At 51.1% G+C, this 18,875-nt stretch overlaps 1 protein-coding gene across 1 annotated transcript; it reads right to left on the bottom strand.

Annotated features, from left to right (window-relative positions):
- Positions 1-596: 596 nt before the first annotated feature.
- Positions 597-17,665, bottom strand: LOC144591158 (GTP-binding protein 2-like). The gene is made up of 12 exons (XM_078395452.1): positions 17,250-17,665; positions 12,527-12,553; positions 11,322-11,506; positions 11,063-11,171; positions 10,217-10,414; positions 9,317-9,491; positions 7,535-7,754; positions 6,291-6,426; positions 3,948-4,006; positions 3,095-3,266; positions 2,495-2,659; positions 597-2,049 (listed from the first exon to the last, which is right to left on the bottom strand). Exons 1-12 carry the CDS (start codon positions 17,589-17,591, stop codon positions 1,897-1,899), a joined length of 1,941 nt encoding a protein of 646 aa, XP_078251578.1. The 5' UTR covers positions 17,592-17,665; the 3' UTR covers positions 597-1,896.
- Positions 17,666-18,875: the final 1,210 nt, after the last annotated feature.

Genomic DNA, 18,875 nt, shown 5'->3' with positions numbered 1-18,875 from the left:
CACTTCCTGCCTCAGATGTTTTTCAGTAAACAGTCTCTGCCTCCCCCTCCCAGACAAGCAATGATTTTATGATTTTTCCGATCTATCCGCTATTGGAACTTGCTGAAGTCCTCCCTTGATTAGCATTGCTGATTAAAGGCCGAGTTATGTCATCTTCAATTTTCCCACTATTTGATTTGGCTGATCAATCACCCACTCAGTACACCTCCCCTCCTCAAACACCACGTATCATCTCATTTTAAAGATGCCTGTCTGGCAATAGTCTCCCCCTATCATTTATTACATTACCTCTACCTTCATTAGCTGCAAGGATAGACACACAAATATCCGCACTCCCGGGGCACGGGTTAGACACAGTGAAACTCCTTCCAGGCCCAATTAAAGCAAGGCACTAACCTCACCATCAGTGCAGCAGGTGACCTTCTCTGACTACAAGGACAAATACCCACCTCTCCCCACACTCCCAACAAGCTCAGCACTTATGCTTACTATTTTCCTTCATGCATTTACAAAACAAATACCTTGCCTTTTCATTGTTACACAATACTTTTCATGCACTTAGTTTTCTTTTCAATTAGCAAGTCAGAAAAGCCATCGCTTAAAATTATTTATTAAAAGCAAATATCTCTGTACATCTTTATATACAGAAATAATGTACATAACAACCTATATCACACAATGGAACACATATTGTTGTAAGCACTTTTCTGCTCATTCGCTCCCCAGCCCAACTAAAATTCCCTCTCCCTCCTGCCACACACCCTTGAAGGGAGAGCACTGTGAATAATAACATGTACAAATGTTGATTTATGGGAATAATTACTGGAAAATGTTGGCATGAACATATATTTTAGAAGTGTCAATATAAAGAATATTTTGAAATTAAGAAAACAATCAGGTTAGGCACACGCAAGTTCCCTCTACACACTCATAGTCACGGAGATATACAGCATGGAAACAGCCCCTTCAGCCCAACTCGTCCACTCCCAGGACACAGGGGTGAAGCTCCCACTACACTGTTCTGTCACAGATTCAGTTATACAGTACAGGACCCAACTCACCCAGGCCAAGTTGCCCATGCACACTAGTCACAATTGTCAGTGTTTGACCCACATCCCTTTAAACCTTTCCATGTACTTGCCTCAACCACTTCCTGTCAGCTCCTTCCATATATGTACCACAGCCCCCAGGGTTAGACAGGGCGAAGCTCACTCTATATGTCCAGTCACACACCCCCCGGAAACCAGTTGGTCACAGAATGAAGCTCCTTCCTCACTGTCCTGTCACACAGTGCACCAAACACAGGCAAATGGAACTAACTTCGACAGGCATCTTAATTGATATTTTGGGTCAAAGGACCCGGTTCCTTGCTGTATAATTATAACACACTGCCCCATCGCCCCAGGGTCAGACACAAGAATGAAGCTCCTTCAACATTGCCCCATCACACACTCCAGGGGCACGGGTTAGACACAGTGAAACTCCTCAGAAGCCATATCAAAAGAAGGCACTAACTCCTTGCTTTAACCTGCCATCATCTACGCAGCAGCTTTTCGCATTCAGACACCGCACGTGGTTTTATCTCACCCGGTCCTGTGCTACCCATCTCTGTCTGATGGGACAAGGAAGCTCCGTGAACTGCACAACCAGGCAGGCAATCCCAAGAGATGGGTTTGGATTTAAAACCAAAGAATCAGAGAGCTGGGAGAGCAGCCAGAGAAGAAGGATAGGGTGGACTCATCCTGCAAGGACACGTGCTGAGGGCGTTCAGGTCTGGGCATTTAATGGGGCTGATGATGTGATCCCCCATGATCTTGGGCCAAGTGCAGTTGGAGTGGGACTGGCACCTCGGGCTGGAGAGCATTTATGCCGGGACAATCCCGGGATCGCTTGCTTTCAGGTCTTCTGCTCCATGATGACCTTGGTCACATGGCCGATGCCCTTCGTCACTCCCTCGCGGAACAGCAGCTTCGCACCCACCTTCAGGTACTCCGGGTGCTTGATAAAGCGGAAACGCACGACTGCCCTCTCTCCTGTTCTCAGCTCCTCCTGAAACACACAACGGTGTAGGTCAGAGATCCGAGGAGACACTGGACAGACCTGGATTGTTTGTTTTGGAGCGTCAGGGGCTGAGGGGTGACCTGATCGAGGTATATAATGGCGTGGATAGGTAAGCAGTCAGAACATTTTTCCTGTGGGGAAATGTCAAAGAGGGCAATCGCTTTAAGGTCAGAGGGGAAATGTTTAAAGCAGATGTGCAGGGCAAGTTTACTTTTTTACACACAGTGGTGGGTGCCTGGAATGCTCTGTCAAAGGTGATGGTGGATAGTGATGTTAAGGAGGCATTTAGATAGAAACATGCATACGAATGGACAGATGAGATTTTCTTGGCATGATGTTTGACCAAAGGGCCTTTGCAGTCCTCCTTACGTTCAGGGGAGGGGTGAGGCAAGCGCAGTGCAGCAGGAGTGGGTTGGCTCAGACTGACACTCACCTTGCCATGGATCAGCTCCACGATAGCGGTCTGCCGCACATTGCCGACGTGCACCGTCACCTGGAAGCCCCTGCGGAAGGTCTTGGCGTGAAACAGCAGCACGATCTCGGATTCGAAGAGTGAGCTGACGGTCGGCTGCATCTCCAGGCTCAGCATCACCATACCCTGTGGAAGGCCAGGGTTACTACCCACACCCACGGCAGCCTGTCCCCACCCTTCCTCTCATCCCCACCGTTCCCCCTCCCCAACCTTCACCCCCCATGCTGAGAATCCCCCCCTCCTTGCCCTGACCCACCCCCTCCCAACCATGATACAACAGTCTGTCCTTCACCCAGCCCCATCCCACTGAGGACCAATCCTGGCCAGCTATGGAGTAACCCCCACTCCGGACTGATCGCACTCTGCTGGCCCAATCCCCCCCCATTGTTTCTCTTGGGAACCGTTCCTCAGTCTCAGTTCCCACATGCAGTGTGCCAAGGTGGTCTGCCCACACTCGGGGTACAGCTCCAGGTTGGTTCCAGCCGTGTGCGTCCCCCTGCAAGTGCCCGTGAGCCGGGGTCATGCCCACCTCCCCGATGCAAGCCCGCGGCAGACACCCACCTTCCGCAGCAGGGCCCTGTCGAAGTTGCCCAGGGCCAGGGTGGCAGCCTGACCCGCTCTCAGCACGCGGCAGCCCGAGCGGTTACGCTGAATGCTGCACACCGTCAGTGGCAGGAAGTGCCCGCTGTCCGTGGGACCCACCACCAGCCGCTCGCCCTCTCTGCAAATGCCACTGGGGGGGGGGGGAAGCAAAACCAGACCCAGTCAATGCACTGCGATGCAGAGGGCAGATCTCACCTAGCAGTGCAACCCATCAGCTCGTCTCCTCAGCCCCCACCACCTCCAGCCTCACTGGAGGCAGCCATGAGCACAGCCACACCACGGTGGTACTGGGTGGTACAATGTCCCCCTGGGGCCGGGCATTGCTGACCAACTTTAGAACAGCAGATGGAGACGGGTCAACAGCCAGAAGGTGGGTGTTTCCGTACCAGTGCCAAGGGCTGTCTGAAGAAGGGTCTTGACCCAAAACGTCACCCATTCCTTCTGTCCAGAGATGCTGCCTATCCCGCTGAGTTATTCCAGCTTTTTGTGTCTATCTAGGGCTGTAAATGGGACATGGTTCTCCGGGCAGATTTTAAATAGAAGCACTACATTAGAAGTGATAATTTCCAGATTATTCCTGGTTCCACCTAGTGATACAGAAATAGGGGAGTGAATATGCGATTAGTGAGAAGGTGCAAGAGGGAAGGCTTTGTATCTGTTTGTATGCGACAACTGCACCACCATCCACTCCACCCGAGACAGCGAAGAACTGACCCATTCCATCACTGCAGCATGGTGCTGCTCATGGTTCTTTACACAAACTGAGAACAGTTACAGCAGAGAGACGTCATCTGGGAACACTAATTCTTACCTGTACAGGGTCCCACCAACGACTGTCCCCACATCAGGCACTGAATAGATTTCATCCACCTGTACAAATGGGGAAGCAACAAATAATTGGAGAAAATTCACACAAGCCAATCCCCCTACCAGTCCTTCACACAACCCTGTGTACATCTTTAATGCCATACCACCTCCTTACTCACCTAAACCGCAAGCCTGGCACCTGCACACACCCCACCCCTCCCCCTGAAGTATCAGGCACACTCATCTATGCTGGTGTTTAAAGAGGACAAGGGGAGGTTTGTCCACAAGAGCAGAGTTGAGGGCCGTACCCCAGGCTGCGGCACAATTTCACAACACAGCAGAGAAACCCCAGCGGGCCCCTAAAGGGTTCGTCCCACAGGCGATTTTAAGGCGACTGCCGGCGCCGGCTGTCGCCGAACGTTCGCCGGGGTGTTGCGGGCATGATCGTGAGGAGTCTTCCAAAGATCGTAGTGGATCTCGGCGCGTCGCCGAGAAATCAAACGGTTTGAAATCTCTCAGCGACAGCTGGCTTGTCACCAGGTATCGTAGCTTATTGCGGGCGCTGTCACCTGCTGTCCCCAGGTTTGATAGGTTCTCTTAAGATGCATTTAGAAGCACATAATATTAAAATAAGTAAAGTCATTACAAAATACCATAAAATGCTTGTGTTTAACCAATTTATTTACCGTCAGGACATTTGACAGGTAAATTGGAGGCAACAGTTTGACGGTCAGGTAAGCGTGGGAATTTTTGCGATGGAGGGCGTGCAGCGTAGGTTCACTAGATTAATTCCCGGAATGGCGGGACTGTCGTATGTTGAAAGGCTGGAGCGATTGGGCTTGTATACACTGGAATTTAGAAGGATGAGGGGGGATCTTATTGAAACATATAAGATAATTAGGGGATTGGACACATTAGAGGCAGATAACATGTTCCCAATGTTGGGGGAATCCAGAACAAGGGGCCACAGTTTGAGAATAAGGGGTAGGCCATTTAGAACGGAGATGAGGAAGAACTTTTTCAGTCAGAGGGTGGTGAAGGTGTGGAATTCTCTGCCTCAGAAGGCAGTGGAGGCCAGTTCGTTGGATGCTTTCAAGAGAGAGCTGGATAGAGCTCTTAAGGATAGCGGAGTGAGGGGGTATGGGGAGAAGGCAGGAACGGGGTACTGATTGATAGTGATCAGCCATGATCGCATTGAATGGCGGTGCTGGCTCGAAGGGCTGAATGGCCTACTCCTGCACCTATTGTCTATTGTCTATTGTCTATTGTTTTTGGCCTCAGCCATTACATTTAAAGTGGGCTCCCAACCCAGATATGCAACCCAGAAACCAGATATGCATCTCCCTTACATTTTCAAAGAATGCCCACACACTTTTCACAAAAATCCACTGAACCACTTTTTTTTTTAATACAGCTGTTAGTAAACTGGAAGTAAATCCGGGTTATTCCTTGTTACAGTGAAGCTTGGTTTTTAAGTAACCCATACAAGGTGTTATAGTTCAAAACTCTCAAGTACTTACCGACTTGTCGGTGATTTCAGCGAAAATTAGGACGCCGGAGAAGCATTGACAGCGTGGGAATTTTCACGATGTTTTTGGCCTCAGCCATTACATTTAAAGTGAGCTCCAAACCCAGATATGCAACCCAGAAACCAGATATACACCTCCCTTACATTTTCAAAGAATGCCCGCACTTTTCACAAAAATCCACTTAACCACTTAATTTTTTTTTTTAATACAGCTGTTAGTAAACTGGAAGTAAATCCAGTTCATTCCTTGTTACAGTGAAGCTTGGTTTTTAAGTAACCCATACAAGGTGTTATAGTTCAAAACTCTCAAGTACTTACCGACTTGTCAGTGATTTCAGCGCAAACCAGGACGCCGGAGAAGCATTGACAGCGTGGGAATTTTGCGATGTTTCAGAAGACGCTGTAATCTCGACCTGACTCGGCATTGTCGTGGTCATTGTCGTCGGGTAAAAGAAAAGTTTGGCGATCTGCTATGACTTTGACAGTCGCCGGCAGTCGCCAAAAAAATCGCCTAAGTGGGACAGGCCCTTAACCCAGATTGCAACTCCAGCTGCGTACCAGGGGAGAGGGCCAAAGGCAGGAGGTACTAAAAGAGGGCTGCACTGCTGGAGGTGCTATCTTTCGACTGAAACATCAAAGCCTGGTACAGCTGCCTTTACCTTTTGACATTTCAAGCTTCAATTAACATTAACTGGGAATGGTAGGGCCATTTTGATGCTGCTGCATGTTGACCTACAACGTTCCCTCAGTTGCCGAAGGATCTAAAAACACAATCCACAAGCACAGAACCAAGTGATGAACTCTGGTCTCTCTTTTTACCTGAAACTCAGTCAGCTGCTGCATCAGCTCCTCCTGCTCCTTACTGTTGGTCAGTGGAGGCAGCACATTGAGGAAAACCTTCAGCAGGTCCAGGTTTACCCCGTTCACACTGGACAGTGTGAAGATTGGAGTGATGCTAAACAGAACAGATATGGACATTACCAACACATGCTGCATTCCTCTCAATGCTCCTTGGCCTCTCAAGATGTCACAGCTCACAGCAGCTAAGGAGTCATTGCCGAGCTGTTGTGGGCGACCTCACCAAGGTTTACTCATCCCGCTTCGGTTGAAGGGCCGAGCTGGGCAGAGGCCTCCTGGGGAAGAGAGGGCCACGGTGGGGCACGCCATCTTCAGGCTTGGATCTAAACAAGCCGACGCTACCTCGTGCCAGTGAACAGAACAGGCACTGCACACAGGAGGTATGGCACAGCAAGGGTAAAGGCAGAGGGTTGTTTATTGTTGAATAGGTGGCCCAATTCAGAAGAGCAAGCAGGGTCCCTCAGCTCCCACTTTACAGCAGTTATGCACACACGGGGTGATGAACCAGTGCTGAGCCATCGCCAAAGCTTGGCCGACACAAGGGGGGGCGGGCATGGAGTCACGTGTACACCAGGCTGGGCATGGATAGCATTTCACCTCCACCAACACATCGAAACGAGTGGCAGTGTTCACCATCACCACTCCCGATTTTATTGTATTCCCCAAACGGAACCGCTGTGGTTAGCCCTGTAGTCTCTGGGGCACTGCCGTTACCCCACTTCACCAAGTGGAGTTTACAGGCCAATCTGCCCTGGAACAAGCAGTGGTCATGAGAAGCATTGCAGAAGTGTGGCCTCACTCCTTCCTTTCCTTGTGCTCATCCAGCTTCCCTGTAAACACACGGGCCTCCCCAGGAGCCGTCTCCACTTCCTCACACCCAGGTCATAGAATCACAGAAAATAGGAGCAGGAGGAGGCCATCTGGCCCCTCGAGCCAGCACTGCCATTCAATATGATCATGGCTGATCAGGTCAGAGTCTCCTGAGTTTGCGACTGGTCTGCCGGAACCCCCCCCCACTGAACTCCTCCTGCGGCCCGCTCAGCTGCCATCTCCCAGCCAGTTGCTGCCCGACCTGCAGTATCACACCAGGAGACTACACTGACCCGCACCCCAAGGTTGCAGGACATCCACTCCCACCTCTGAGCATAAAGTCAGAGAGGCTGCGATACTGCCCCGTGAAATGCAGGGACAGGGTGACACCTTACCTGGGCGACTGAGCAAACTGCTGGGCAGCTGTTACGGCGTCGTCACTGCTGGACACCAGCAGCGGCACTTTGTTGCACCCGGGCTGCTTCAGGACCATCTCCAGCTGTCTGACGGTGCGCTCGATGGTGCTCTTGGTGCACAGGTCCACTTTACTGATCACAATGAAGAAGGGCACCTTGAGAGCCATGGCCAAGCCCAGGTGCTCCCGGGTGGTGCCAGCTGCAGATACGAGAGATGACAGGGCTCACACAACCTCAGTCAGAATCACGATTGTTAATCATCAAGCCGGTAGCGAGGCAGAGGAGACGATGCGAGGGGTGAACAATATGTGCGACATAGATAGAGCAGGGAGCAGGAAACAGTTTCCCTTGGCACAAATGGATGTTTTAGGTTAAGGAATAAGAGATTTATGGGGAAATAAGAAAGAATCTCCTTCCAGCGAATGCTTAAAAGTCTAGAACACACTGGCTGCAGGGTGGTGGGCGCAGGGAGTCTCAGGCCATTAATCTGGATGAACTCTTGAATGACCAAGGCTGGGGAGGCTGCGGATCAAGGGAACATGGTTGGCACGGACATGGTGGCCAGAGTGCATGGCTCCACCTGCTCTTGGGGCAGGAGTGACTGGACTTTCTGCTGATTACACTTCAGACTCACTGGATGCAGGCCAGCAGCAGCAGCACTGGATGCACCCGAGAGCGAGCATGGCACAGTGCAGGACAACCAGCGGTCCCAGCACACATGCTGCAGTGGGGGGAGGGGATGACCCTCTCATCCGAACGCTCACCCTGTAGGGAAGCCCCTGGGAAGCAGGATCAGGTGTGCTCCCTGGAGAGCAGGGTCGGAGGGCTTTGCTTGAAGCTGCTCCTCCGCCACTCCATCAGGCCACTCCAGCACCAGTCGGAGAAAATTCATGCTTGCAGGGCCCAGTTACTGTCTACAGGCAGAGCCCCCCACCCAGAGAGATTGCTCCACCGCTGGGGTCACTGCGACGAGTTGCATCCAATCCCCACAACTAAACATATCTCTGCAGCCTCACTGGGCGCGGATCAGTGAGCCGGTGATTACATGAATTGTTGGTGGGGCTGCACTTGGGGGTGTGTTGCTCCGTTTTAGTCGCCCTCCTCGAGGAAAGGTGCCATTAAGCTGGAAAGAGTGCAGAGTAGATTTATGAAGATGTTGCCAGGACTTGAGGGCGTGAGCTACAGGGAAAGGTTAGGCAGACTAGGACTTTATTCCCTGAAGCTCAGGAGGCTGAGTGTTGATCTTATAGAGGTGCATAAAATCATGGGGAGTTTAGATAGGGTGAATGCAGTCTTTTTCCCGGGGGTCGGCAATCAAGAACTAGAGGGATAAAGAAGGGTCTCGACCCGACACGTCACCCATTCCTTCTCTCCAGAGATGCTGCCTGACCCGCTGAGTTACTCCAGCATTTTGTGTCTACCTTCGATTAAAACCAGCATCTGCAGTTCTTGCTTAGACAAGAACTAGAGGGCATTGGTTGAAGTGAGAGGGGAAAGATTTAGTAGAAACGCAAGGGGGAAACTTTTTCCACATAGACGATGGTGGGTATATGGAATGAGCTGCCACAGAAAGTATTTGAGGCAGGTACAATAACACATTTAAACAACATTTGGACAGGAGCATGGATAGGAAAGGTTGAGATGGTTATCTTGGATGGGGCATCTTGGTCGGCATGGACGAGGTTGAAGCTGTCACTCGGTGCCCAGTACTGCCTCCACTCCCCACTCCCACCCCCACAGCCCAATTTTGGCAAAACATACCTATGCCCGTGTTGGCACTGACAACAAGCATGGCAAAGTCCGGGCAGTAGCTGGTGAGGCCAAAGATGGTGGTCTTCAAGTACTTGTGGTGTCCTGCCAAGTCGATGAAAGTGATCATTTTGGAGGCACTTTCACAGATGACCTCTGCTGTGCGCGAGTCGCTGTAATTTACCACCTTCAGGGAGGGACAACAGCTGGTTACAACACGGAGACCCCAGCCTGAGCCCGACCCTAACAGATGTGAGGAACCTCACTGATTTGAGGTTCAGTCTATCCAGTTCCCAATACTGGGACTCAGAGCTGGGAATGGGATCCTATTTCCTATCCAGTGAGGTGAGCTGAGATGCAATATCCCATCTCCATTCACCACCACTAACTGCCACCTGCTTGCAAACAACAAGGGCAGTTAGAGTATGGAACACACTGCCCGAGGGGTGGATGCAACCGTTAACAATTATATGGACACACACTTGAATTAACAATGCATAGAAGGCGATGGACCAATTGCTTGTAAATGGAGTCAGTGGGTAAATGGGTGCTTATTGGTCAGCATAGATATGGTGGGCCAAAGGGCATGTTTCTGTGCTGACTAGGCCAATAGAACTGAGAGTCCATTCAATGCATTGTACTACCCTTCTCCTTCTAAAGCTGAGGCTGGATGTTGGGAGGGATAACACTTGCCTAATGTTCCCACTCTCCACCCTGCAAATGTTCACAGGACTCTCCTGAATCCCCGCCCCCAACCCACTGGCAGGCAGCAAGGGTTGGAATGGCCATCCCTGCAGCCCCACCCCAGCCCCATGCTTCACCACGGGGCCGGGAAGGATGGCAGCATTTCCACCAGGGTCCCGGTCCAGGCGCGGGCCTCTACAGGCCAGGGAGGTGGGGTGGAGGATCTACCTCTCCTTTGCTGTTGAATCCCAGGATCTCAAAGCTGATGCTGGATGTGCGGCCTGACTGGATCTCGTGCAGGTGCCTGAAGAGGTTGAGCCGCGCCCTGCCGCGCCCGTTATCCAGCTCGCCCTGCGTCAGGACCCCCAGCAGGGTTGACTTCCCGGAGTCCACGTTCCCGAGGACAGCCACTCGCAGATCGAGGAACTGCAGGGAAAGGCAGGGCACAGGTTACACCCGCCCAACGCCACAGACCATGCACCAACCTCCCCCAGTGGGCAATCACAGCCCGACTCAGCACAGCCACACCAGGCATTCTTGCCCACTGAGCCAGGACAGCACACACCCTACACCCAGCTGCAACCTCCTATCTTCAGGCATGCCATTCAGTCCAGCGTGCCCGTGCCAGCTCTTCGAAAGCCAATTAATCTCATTGCAAGATGAGATTGGTTCTTTCACGTGATCATTGACAACCAGCTAAATGCTTCCATTATTCTCGGATTTCCAGCACTTGCTGCCTGACATCGTTAGACCTTGAATGGGGTCCCTTGCAACGTGTCAGGCCCTGCTCTCCAGCACCCGGCGTTACTGTGCAAACATCCCACTCAAGCCTTCGACAATCAGTTGGCCCGTCGCATCCATGATGCATTTAGCTCCTGGGGGATCTTCCACCTTAGAGTGGACCCTTCAGCGAGGGACCCGCTCCTGCTGGTGGAGAAGATAACCACCAGCAAGGTCAACAGGCAGAGGACGATGTGCCCCACATTCCCCCTTTGACCAACTCTGGTGCCCGCTGCGGAGAGCAGGCATGATTCAGTGGGGAGAACAAGCGAGGGAAGCGGCCCTGGGCCATACCTGTTGGTCATCAGGAACTTTCCGAATCAAAACCTCAGCGATCCGCCTGGGGGAGTCTATGTCATACGCCACGTTGCACTCCCGCAGAATCGTGATGTCCGCTCCAACCCTGCACACAAAACACCACTCAGTTACAGCAGGCCAGGGCACACTGCACTGGGCGCTGACCTTGGTGGGGTCCAGTCCCACCCCTCCCTCCCCCACCCCAGCCCATTCAACTGCCCCAATGGGGAGGTCACGAGGGTCTGAGCCCACATACTTCTCTGCCATCCTGCGCAGGGTTTTGAGTGAGGCCTTGAGCTCGTCCTCGGACAGCCCCACCAACAGACCGTTGTCCTCCACCCCGATCTGATAAACGGCCTCGCCGCGGCCCTCCTGGAGGCGCCACTTCATCTGTGTGACCAGGTGTTCAAAGCGGTACTGCGACGGATTGACCAGCTTCAGCTGAGGAGGCAAAGCATCCATTACTAGGGCAGCCAGAGACATACGGAGAAGCACAAACATGCAACACAATTCAGCAGCGAAACTCCTACAGCCCTGTATACAATTCCACCACGAGTACAAGCTCATGCTGTAGATGATCTACTAATAGAAACCATCCGTGCCAACACACCTCCACTCTACCTCTACCCATACCAACACAGTACGCAGACACCCATCACCCCTTTCTCTCCTCACCCGACACAGCCTCCCTCTGCCTCAGCACTCAGCCCAACCTCATGAGGCTACATGGGTAGAAACAAGAAACCAAAATAGAGGCGGCTACAAAAGGCATCAGAGGGAGGGAGAGCAGCTCATTTCAGAGAGGAGAGAAAATAACCACATAACACTCACAGCAGAAACTTGTAGCAGCAGTAGGAAGGATATAGAACCTGCAGAACTTTTGTAATTAATTCAAGAGCGTTATCAGGTCAACAAATGTGAGCACGTTCTGACACTTATTTTTCTTCAGGTAGCTGTTTGCCTGTCAAGCTGCACCTCTTCCACTGGTGGCTGCTGCCAATCCTGTACCCCAGCACCAGTTTCCAGTGCTGTCTACACTTTCTTTGATTTGGTTGGAACCTGACGTTCCATCAATCTCCAAGCCACTGCAGCCCTTCTGGTAAACAGTTTGGAAAATTAACCGGCCTCGAGGTGAAGGAGTTTCTTCTCAGCTCTGTCCTGAATGGCTGACTCCTCCTTTATATGTGCGCCCGATTCTGGACCAAGCTGGGAAAACAACTCTGCATCTACCCTGTCAAGTATTATGTGCATTTCAATAGGATCATTGCATGGTCATCAAACACAGTGCCTAATCTCAGCTGCTAAAATGGCGAGACACATGTCAGGGTGTCAGGGATTATGGGACAAAGGCAGGAGAATGGGTTTAGAGGATAGATAGATCAGCCATGATTGAATGGCGGAGTAGACTCAATGGGCTGTATGGCCTAATTCTGCTCCTAGAACTGATGAACATAACCTTACCTTATACTCGATGTTTCCTTCTTCTGCCTGTAAAGAAAAGGAAAGCATGATTCTCATTGGTCACCAGCAGTGAGCACTGAACATCTCCGCCAAAACTAAAATCCCCATGTGTAGACATTCCCACAATAATCACTTCCACAGAGCAACAATCAGAGGCCCCTGGTGAATTTGTTACACAGCCAGCAATGGGACTTCATTTGACCTGGGTGTGTAAATTAAAAGGCTCAATGTAGAATGTTCAAAGGGCTGAGGTCAGCCCACAGAGGCAACAACGACACAGATATTGAGCTGTGCAGAAGATGATGGTCATTAGGCAGGTTTAGCTAACTCGGTATACGGAGCTGGGTTATTGATGCACGGCTTTTCCCTGTGCAGCAAATGCCAAAGAGAAAGAGAGTGGGCACCAGGGCAACAGGAAAGGAGTGACTGACAAATACAGTCACAATGGCTCGAGAAGCGGTCATTGCTGGAGGACAATCAACTTCTTTCTGGATGAGCAAAGGTAAACCTTACTTATCATCTGTTGTGAAGGAATACGAGTGGTTGCTAGAAGTTTAAGTTACACATTAGTTCCCAGTTTTATACCTAAGCTGATTACTCAACGGCACACATTTATTCCCAATTTTGTAACAAAGATGATGATTTGTTCCTACCGGGAGGGCCATCTTTCAGTGCCCACATGAAGCAGACTGTGAACAACTAACTCCAAAGATGCCAGGGATCAAAACGTTGATGATTTACAGTGCTGGACTGCATGTTCTTCCTAGTCTCCCTCCACCCGGAGATTCAGGTGGTGACCAACAGGCCGGGATACCATGGCCAACTTCGGAATGAGATCATCGAGCCTGATCAGAGCAGGGCAGGGGACAGGGCCATGACAAACACTGCTCATGGGTGCACACATGTCCATTGCCCCCTCCCCTCCACAGGGACACCTTGCCGACAGGTTCTAAACACTCAGAAACGACGGAAGCAGCTGTACAGCAAGGCAGCGGAACAAAGGTCACCTCAAGCAAATAAACTACAGGTGATAGAAACCCAAAATAAACTGCGAGTGCTGTAAGCATTAAACATGCCAGGTTGCACCCGTGGAGAGAGATAGAAACAATGCCTTGAGTTCAGGATCCTTCATTTAGGACCCTGGAAACTTGAGAATAAGCGTTGGTGTAGGGAGAAAAACCAGTGATAGGGTGTCCAGGTTACAAATACTTCAAATCCCAACAGTTAGCAACAGAAGTGAAACAGAAAGGGATGGCATCTGACTAATTTCCACCGTGCACTCAAATTCACTTGGACCTTCTCCAACATTTCCCTACCGTTTCTAGATCTCACCGGCTCCATCACAGGAGACAGACTATTGACCGACTTCTATTATAAACCCACTGACTCCCATAGCTACTTAAATTACACTTCTTCCCATCCTGCTTTCTGTAAAGACTCTATCCCCTACTCCCAATTCCTCTGTCTACAACGCATCTGTGCCCAGGATGAGGTTTTTCATACCAGGGCATCGGAGATGTCCTCATTCTTTGGGGGACGGGGGTTCCCCTCTTCCATTATAGATGAGCTCTCACTCAGGTCTCCGTGATATTCTGCAGCTCCGCTCTTGCTCCCCCTTCCCCCATTCGTAACAAGGACAGAGCCCCCCTTGTCCTCACCTTCCACCGCTTCAGCCTTCGCATACAACATATACTCCTCCATCATTTTCGCCACCTCCAATGGGATCCCACTACTAGCCACATCTTCCCATCTCCACCCCTTTCTGCTTACTGCAGAGACCGTTCCCTCCGCAACTCCCTGGTCCACTCGTCCCTTCCCTCCCAAACCACCCCCTCCTCAGGTACTTTCCCCTGCAACTGCAGGAGATGCAACACCTGTTCCTTTACGTCCCCCCTCGACTCCATCCAAGGACCCCAACAGTCTTTTCAGGTGAGGCAGAGGTTCACTTGCACCTTCCTCCAACCTCATCTACTGTATCCGCTGTTCCAGTTTGTCAACTCCTGTATATCGGCGAGACCAATCGCAGGCTCGGCGATCATTTCGCTGAAAACCTCCACTCAGTCTGCTTTAACCGACCTGATCTCCCGGTTGCTCAACACTTTAACCCCCCCTCCCATTCCCAATCTGACCTTTCTGTCCTGGGTCTCCTCCATTGTCAGAGTGAGGCCCAGAGCAAATTGGAGGAACAGTACCTCATATTTCGCTTGGGTAGCTTACATCCCAGTGGTATGAACATTGGCTTCTCTAACTTCAAATCCCACCAGTCTTACTGTCTCAGACTACATTCTATCTCTGTCCCACCAACTCCCATGACAGCAGTCTGAAGAAGGGTCTCGACCTGAAACGTCACCCATTCCCTCTCTCCAGAGATGCTGCCTGACCCGCTGAGTTACTCCAGCATTTTGTGTCCGCCATCTGAGATTGTTGACCAAAGAGACAATCTATATGTGGTGCCAGCGAACATGGGGCGATGTCTTACATGAATACTTCTCAGCAGGTCAGGCAGCGTATGTGGAGGGAATGGACAGATGACATATTGAGTCGAAACCCTTCTTCCAACTGATTATCAGACTGTCAGTCTGCAGACAGTCAGTCTTGACACTTTACCTGGTCTGTCCATTCCCTCCACGGATGTTGCCTGACCTGTTGAGTTCCTCCAGCACTGTTTTTTGCTCAAGATTGCAGCATCTGCAGTTTCTCGTTCGAGAATGCAAGGTGGGAATGGTGACATTCTTGAACAAATTATCATAAAAATAGGGGTACTACATGTCTTAGTTGGCTTTAGTCCCCATGACCCCATGACCCCAAAAATTGCTTTCCAGGGTGCTATAGGAGTTTGCCAAAGCTCTGAGAAACATTTTCAACTCATCTCTGGTCACAGACAACTAGAGTACAGTAAATGTGGTTGCTATATTCAGTGATTACTAACTGGTGAATCCAGTCAGTGGCAGGGAAAATATTAGAAAACAAATTGACAGCACATATTGCCCTTTCTTTTTGATGTTGCATCAGCTTTATTTGTACTGTAATCTACAGTTCAACCACTCCCAACGTTGCAAGTTTGAGCTTTTTTTGTTACAAATCATGTAAAGCAAAACTTTGATAATCCACTATATGATTATTTGGAAATCCTTATGATTCGGTATTGAGCCCATGCCCCTTTAGCTCCCTGGCTCCCTCTCCTTGCACTCCCATTAATCTCAGTGGGCCCCCCTTTCCAAACTCCCTTCAACTTTACTGCTCACTTAACTTGAATGGGGCTCCACTTCCTGCTCTCCCTGTAAACAGGTTTGCTGGAAAGTTTATCATCGGAAGAAAAAAAAATTAAAGGGTGTGCAAAACTGCTAATCCGGCAGTCCCAAATGTCCAGGATTTTGGGAATTTCACTGTATTTTTTTTAAATGCCTCCCAAGCAACCCAGCCATCTCCCTCACACCTTCAAGTATTGAAAACCCAGACTTGGGATTGAACTGCTGTACTTCACAAACATAAAAAAGTCATATAATAGTCACTCATTCAAAGGGAACCTTTCACGTTACACAATGCTAGATCTGAAATAGCTTTTTCCTAGTCAGCTCCTCAACATACTGATCTGGAAATCTCTCATACATTCCAGGGGTTTAACCTCTACATTTCCAGGAGTAATTGGCATTGTCCAGTACACTGGAACATTAAAATCCCCCTTCATTACTACATTACTTGAATCTCTTATTCCCTTACTTACAGAGTGTGCCACATCACCTCTATCGTTCAGTCACATAACTCCCACTGTTGAGCCAAGATCTGCACAACTCCCTTGTTAACAGCATTACCCCTACTTCCTTTTCCTTTTACCAGTCTTTGCTAAATACTAAATGCCCTCGAATATTTGGATCCCCCTCAGGTAACGCGGCAGCAATAAAAAAAATCAAATTATACACATTTATCACTAATTCCTCAACGGAGTTGCTCATTCAACATCCATTGGACACAATGCATTTGAATTTGTCCCTTAAGCCTGTCTTGATCCCGGCTGTTGATTGCTTTATTTTCACAGCATAAATATTTTGCTTATTACATTTCTAAATTTCACTTACTTAGTTTTGTTTCTCGGCATACTGACCCACTATCTGGTTCCCATCCCTCAGCTGAGCTGCTTTAACTAGTCCCGAGGCCCTCCCTCACTGTTGTAGTTGTTGAAGGGTTCTCCACCCATCGCTGCACCCCAGACCACAACGCAAAGCCACGACCCTCACCCAACCTGTGGACACGGCCACCAGGGGGGTGAATCTGTGGGATCCATTGCCACGGACGGCAGTGGAGGCCAAGTCAATGGATATTTTTAAGGCGGAGATTGGCAGATTCTTGATTGGTAAAGGTTATAGGGAGAAGGCAGGAGAATGGGGTTGAGTGGAAAACAGAGATCGGCCAATGATTGAATGGCAGAGTAAACGACGGGCCGAATAATGCTCCTCCAACTTATGAACATGAACCCAGCCCATCATAGGATGGGGGTTTCATCATCCTTCACCACCCAGACACACATCCTACAGGCAGGCACCAGTAACCTGCACTGTTGCTCACCATCTATCCCTCAGGCCACCGCCACAACCCTCATGTCCCTCTTCACCCCCCTCCCTCCCTCTCTCTCTCCCATTCCTCCCCCCCGGGTTCCTCTTCCCCCATCTCTCTCTCTCTCTCTCTCTCTCTCTCTCTCTCTCTCTCTCTCCTCGGTCCCTCTCACCTCGGGCGGGAGGAAGGGCGGGTTGTTGCGGCCCCGCGGTCGACTCTTTGCCTTCTTGTGCCCGGCCTTGATCGCCGCGCTGCCTTTTCCCCTCTGAGATGGACAGGGCGCCGGAGATGCGCCGGCGGAACCGGAGCCAGGAGTCGGGGCGGATGTCAGGCTGCGGCCGGAGGACACTCTCGCCAGGCCGGCGCCGCGGCTGCGTCCGGCCGGTGGCCGGGCCGTGGCCGAGGGTGGCCGCACTGAGGCTGAGCCGCGGCCCGGGGTGGGGGGGGTAGGGCTTCCTGCCCCTGCTCGGGGGCCCGCGACACCCCCAAACAGCTCGTTCATCCGCGGCTCCATGGCAACAGGCCCCGCGCTGCCTCTCAAACACCAACCGTCGCCCAACGGCCGAGCATTGCGCCTGCGCAGCCGCCGCCGTCAACCCCACCAAAACACACATCACTGCGCCTGCGTGGACCCCCCTCCCCTCGGACAAAACACACGTCACTACGCCTGCGCGGACCGCGACAAAACGCATGTCACTGCGCCTGCGCGGACCCGGACAAAACACACGTCACTGCGCCTGCGTGGACCCGGACAAAACATACGTCACTGCGCATGCGCGGAACCCGACGCAGTCACCCTCCCTGCCCACCCACACGCGCATGCGTCCAGTAGGGTCACTGCGGCTGTAGGAGTCACCCTGGGGACATGGAGACCGAAACTACAGATGCTGCCAGACCCGCTGAATTACTCCAGCACTGTGTGAATGTTTAAGTGCCCCAACCCCACTATTCCCCTTCACCCCCAGTCACCCTGTACCTCTCCCCCCTCCGTACACGCATCTCCGAGTCCCATCTCCCTCCGATCCCTCCCACCCACACTCCTCCGTCCCGCTTTACATTTCACTCCTCTTCCCTCTTTATCTGACACCCTTTGTTTCCTTTCCACCCCTAGCCTTTATCACTTACTGCACCCACCGAACAATTAACCCCTTCACCTGCACCCACAGAGTCTCTTGCCCAGAGTTAGAAAATTGAGGACCAGAGGACATGGGTTCAAGGTGAAGGGGAAAAGATTTAATAGGAAACTGAGAGGTAACTTTTTCACACAAAGGATGGTGGGTGTGTGGAATAAGCTGCCAGAGGAGGTAGTTGAGGCTGGGACTATGCCAACATTTAAGAAACAGTTAGACAGGTACATGGATAGGACAGGTTTGGAGGGATATGGACCAAGTGCAAGCAGGTGGGACGACTAGCTCGGTCATGTTGGCCGGTGTGGGTAAGTTGGGTCGAAGGGCCTGTTTCCACACTGTATCGCTCTCTGACTATCACTTGCCTGGCTTTGTCCTGCCCCCAACTCTCTTCCAGCCCTCTCCCCCAGCTGAGTTCCTCCAACATTTTTAATTTTTTTAATAATAACTTCATTTCAAGGGCAATGTACTGCTTCACAGGGGCATTCTCCAACAGTCAGATCCCATTGGGAGACATGAAAGCAGGCGAGAGGCAAACCCTCCATTCCTTGAACAAATGAAGCATAGCTCGGGACACCTTTACCCATTGAGGCAGGGGTGTTGGGTCTGCAGTACCTGGGAATGTGCATCTCCCCGTCCCCACGTGATACCAAGAGGGTAGAGAGGGGCAG

This window comes from Rhinoraja longicauda, unplaced genomic scaffold (genome assembly GCF_053455715.1).
Source record: "Rhinoraja longicauda isolate Sanriku21f unplaced genomic scaffold, sRhiLon1.1 Scf000624, whole genome shotgun sequence".
Taxonomy (NCBI): Eukaryota; Metazoa; Chordata; class Chondrichthyes; order Rajiformes; family Arhynchobatidae; genus Rhinoraja; species Rhinoraja longicauda.
This window is presented reverse-complemented; position numbering and strand designations above follow the sequence as displayed.

Bases quoted from the DNA above. Each gene is read 5' to 3' on its own strand.
- LOC144591158 (XM_078395452.1), bottom strand. From the start codon at position 17,591: ATGGAGCCGCGGATGAACGAGCTGTTTGGGGGTGTCGCGGGCCCCCGA. The intron at 11,507-12,526 runs GTAAGGTTATGT...TTGCCTCCTCAG, and splicing joins AAGGAAACATCGAGTATAAG to CTGAAGCTGGTCAATCCGTC. The intron at 6,427-7,534 runs GTAAGGTGTCAC...TGTTCTGTTTAG, and splicing joins CAGTTTGCTCAGTCGCCCAG to CATCACTCCAATCTTCACAC.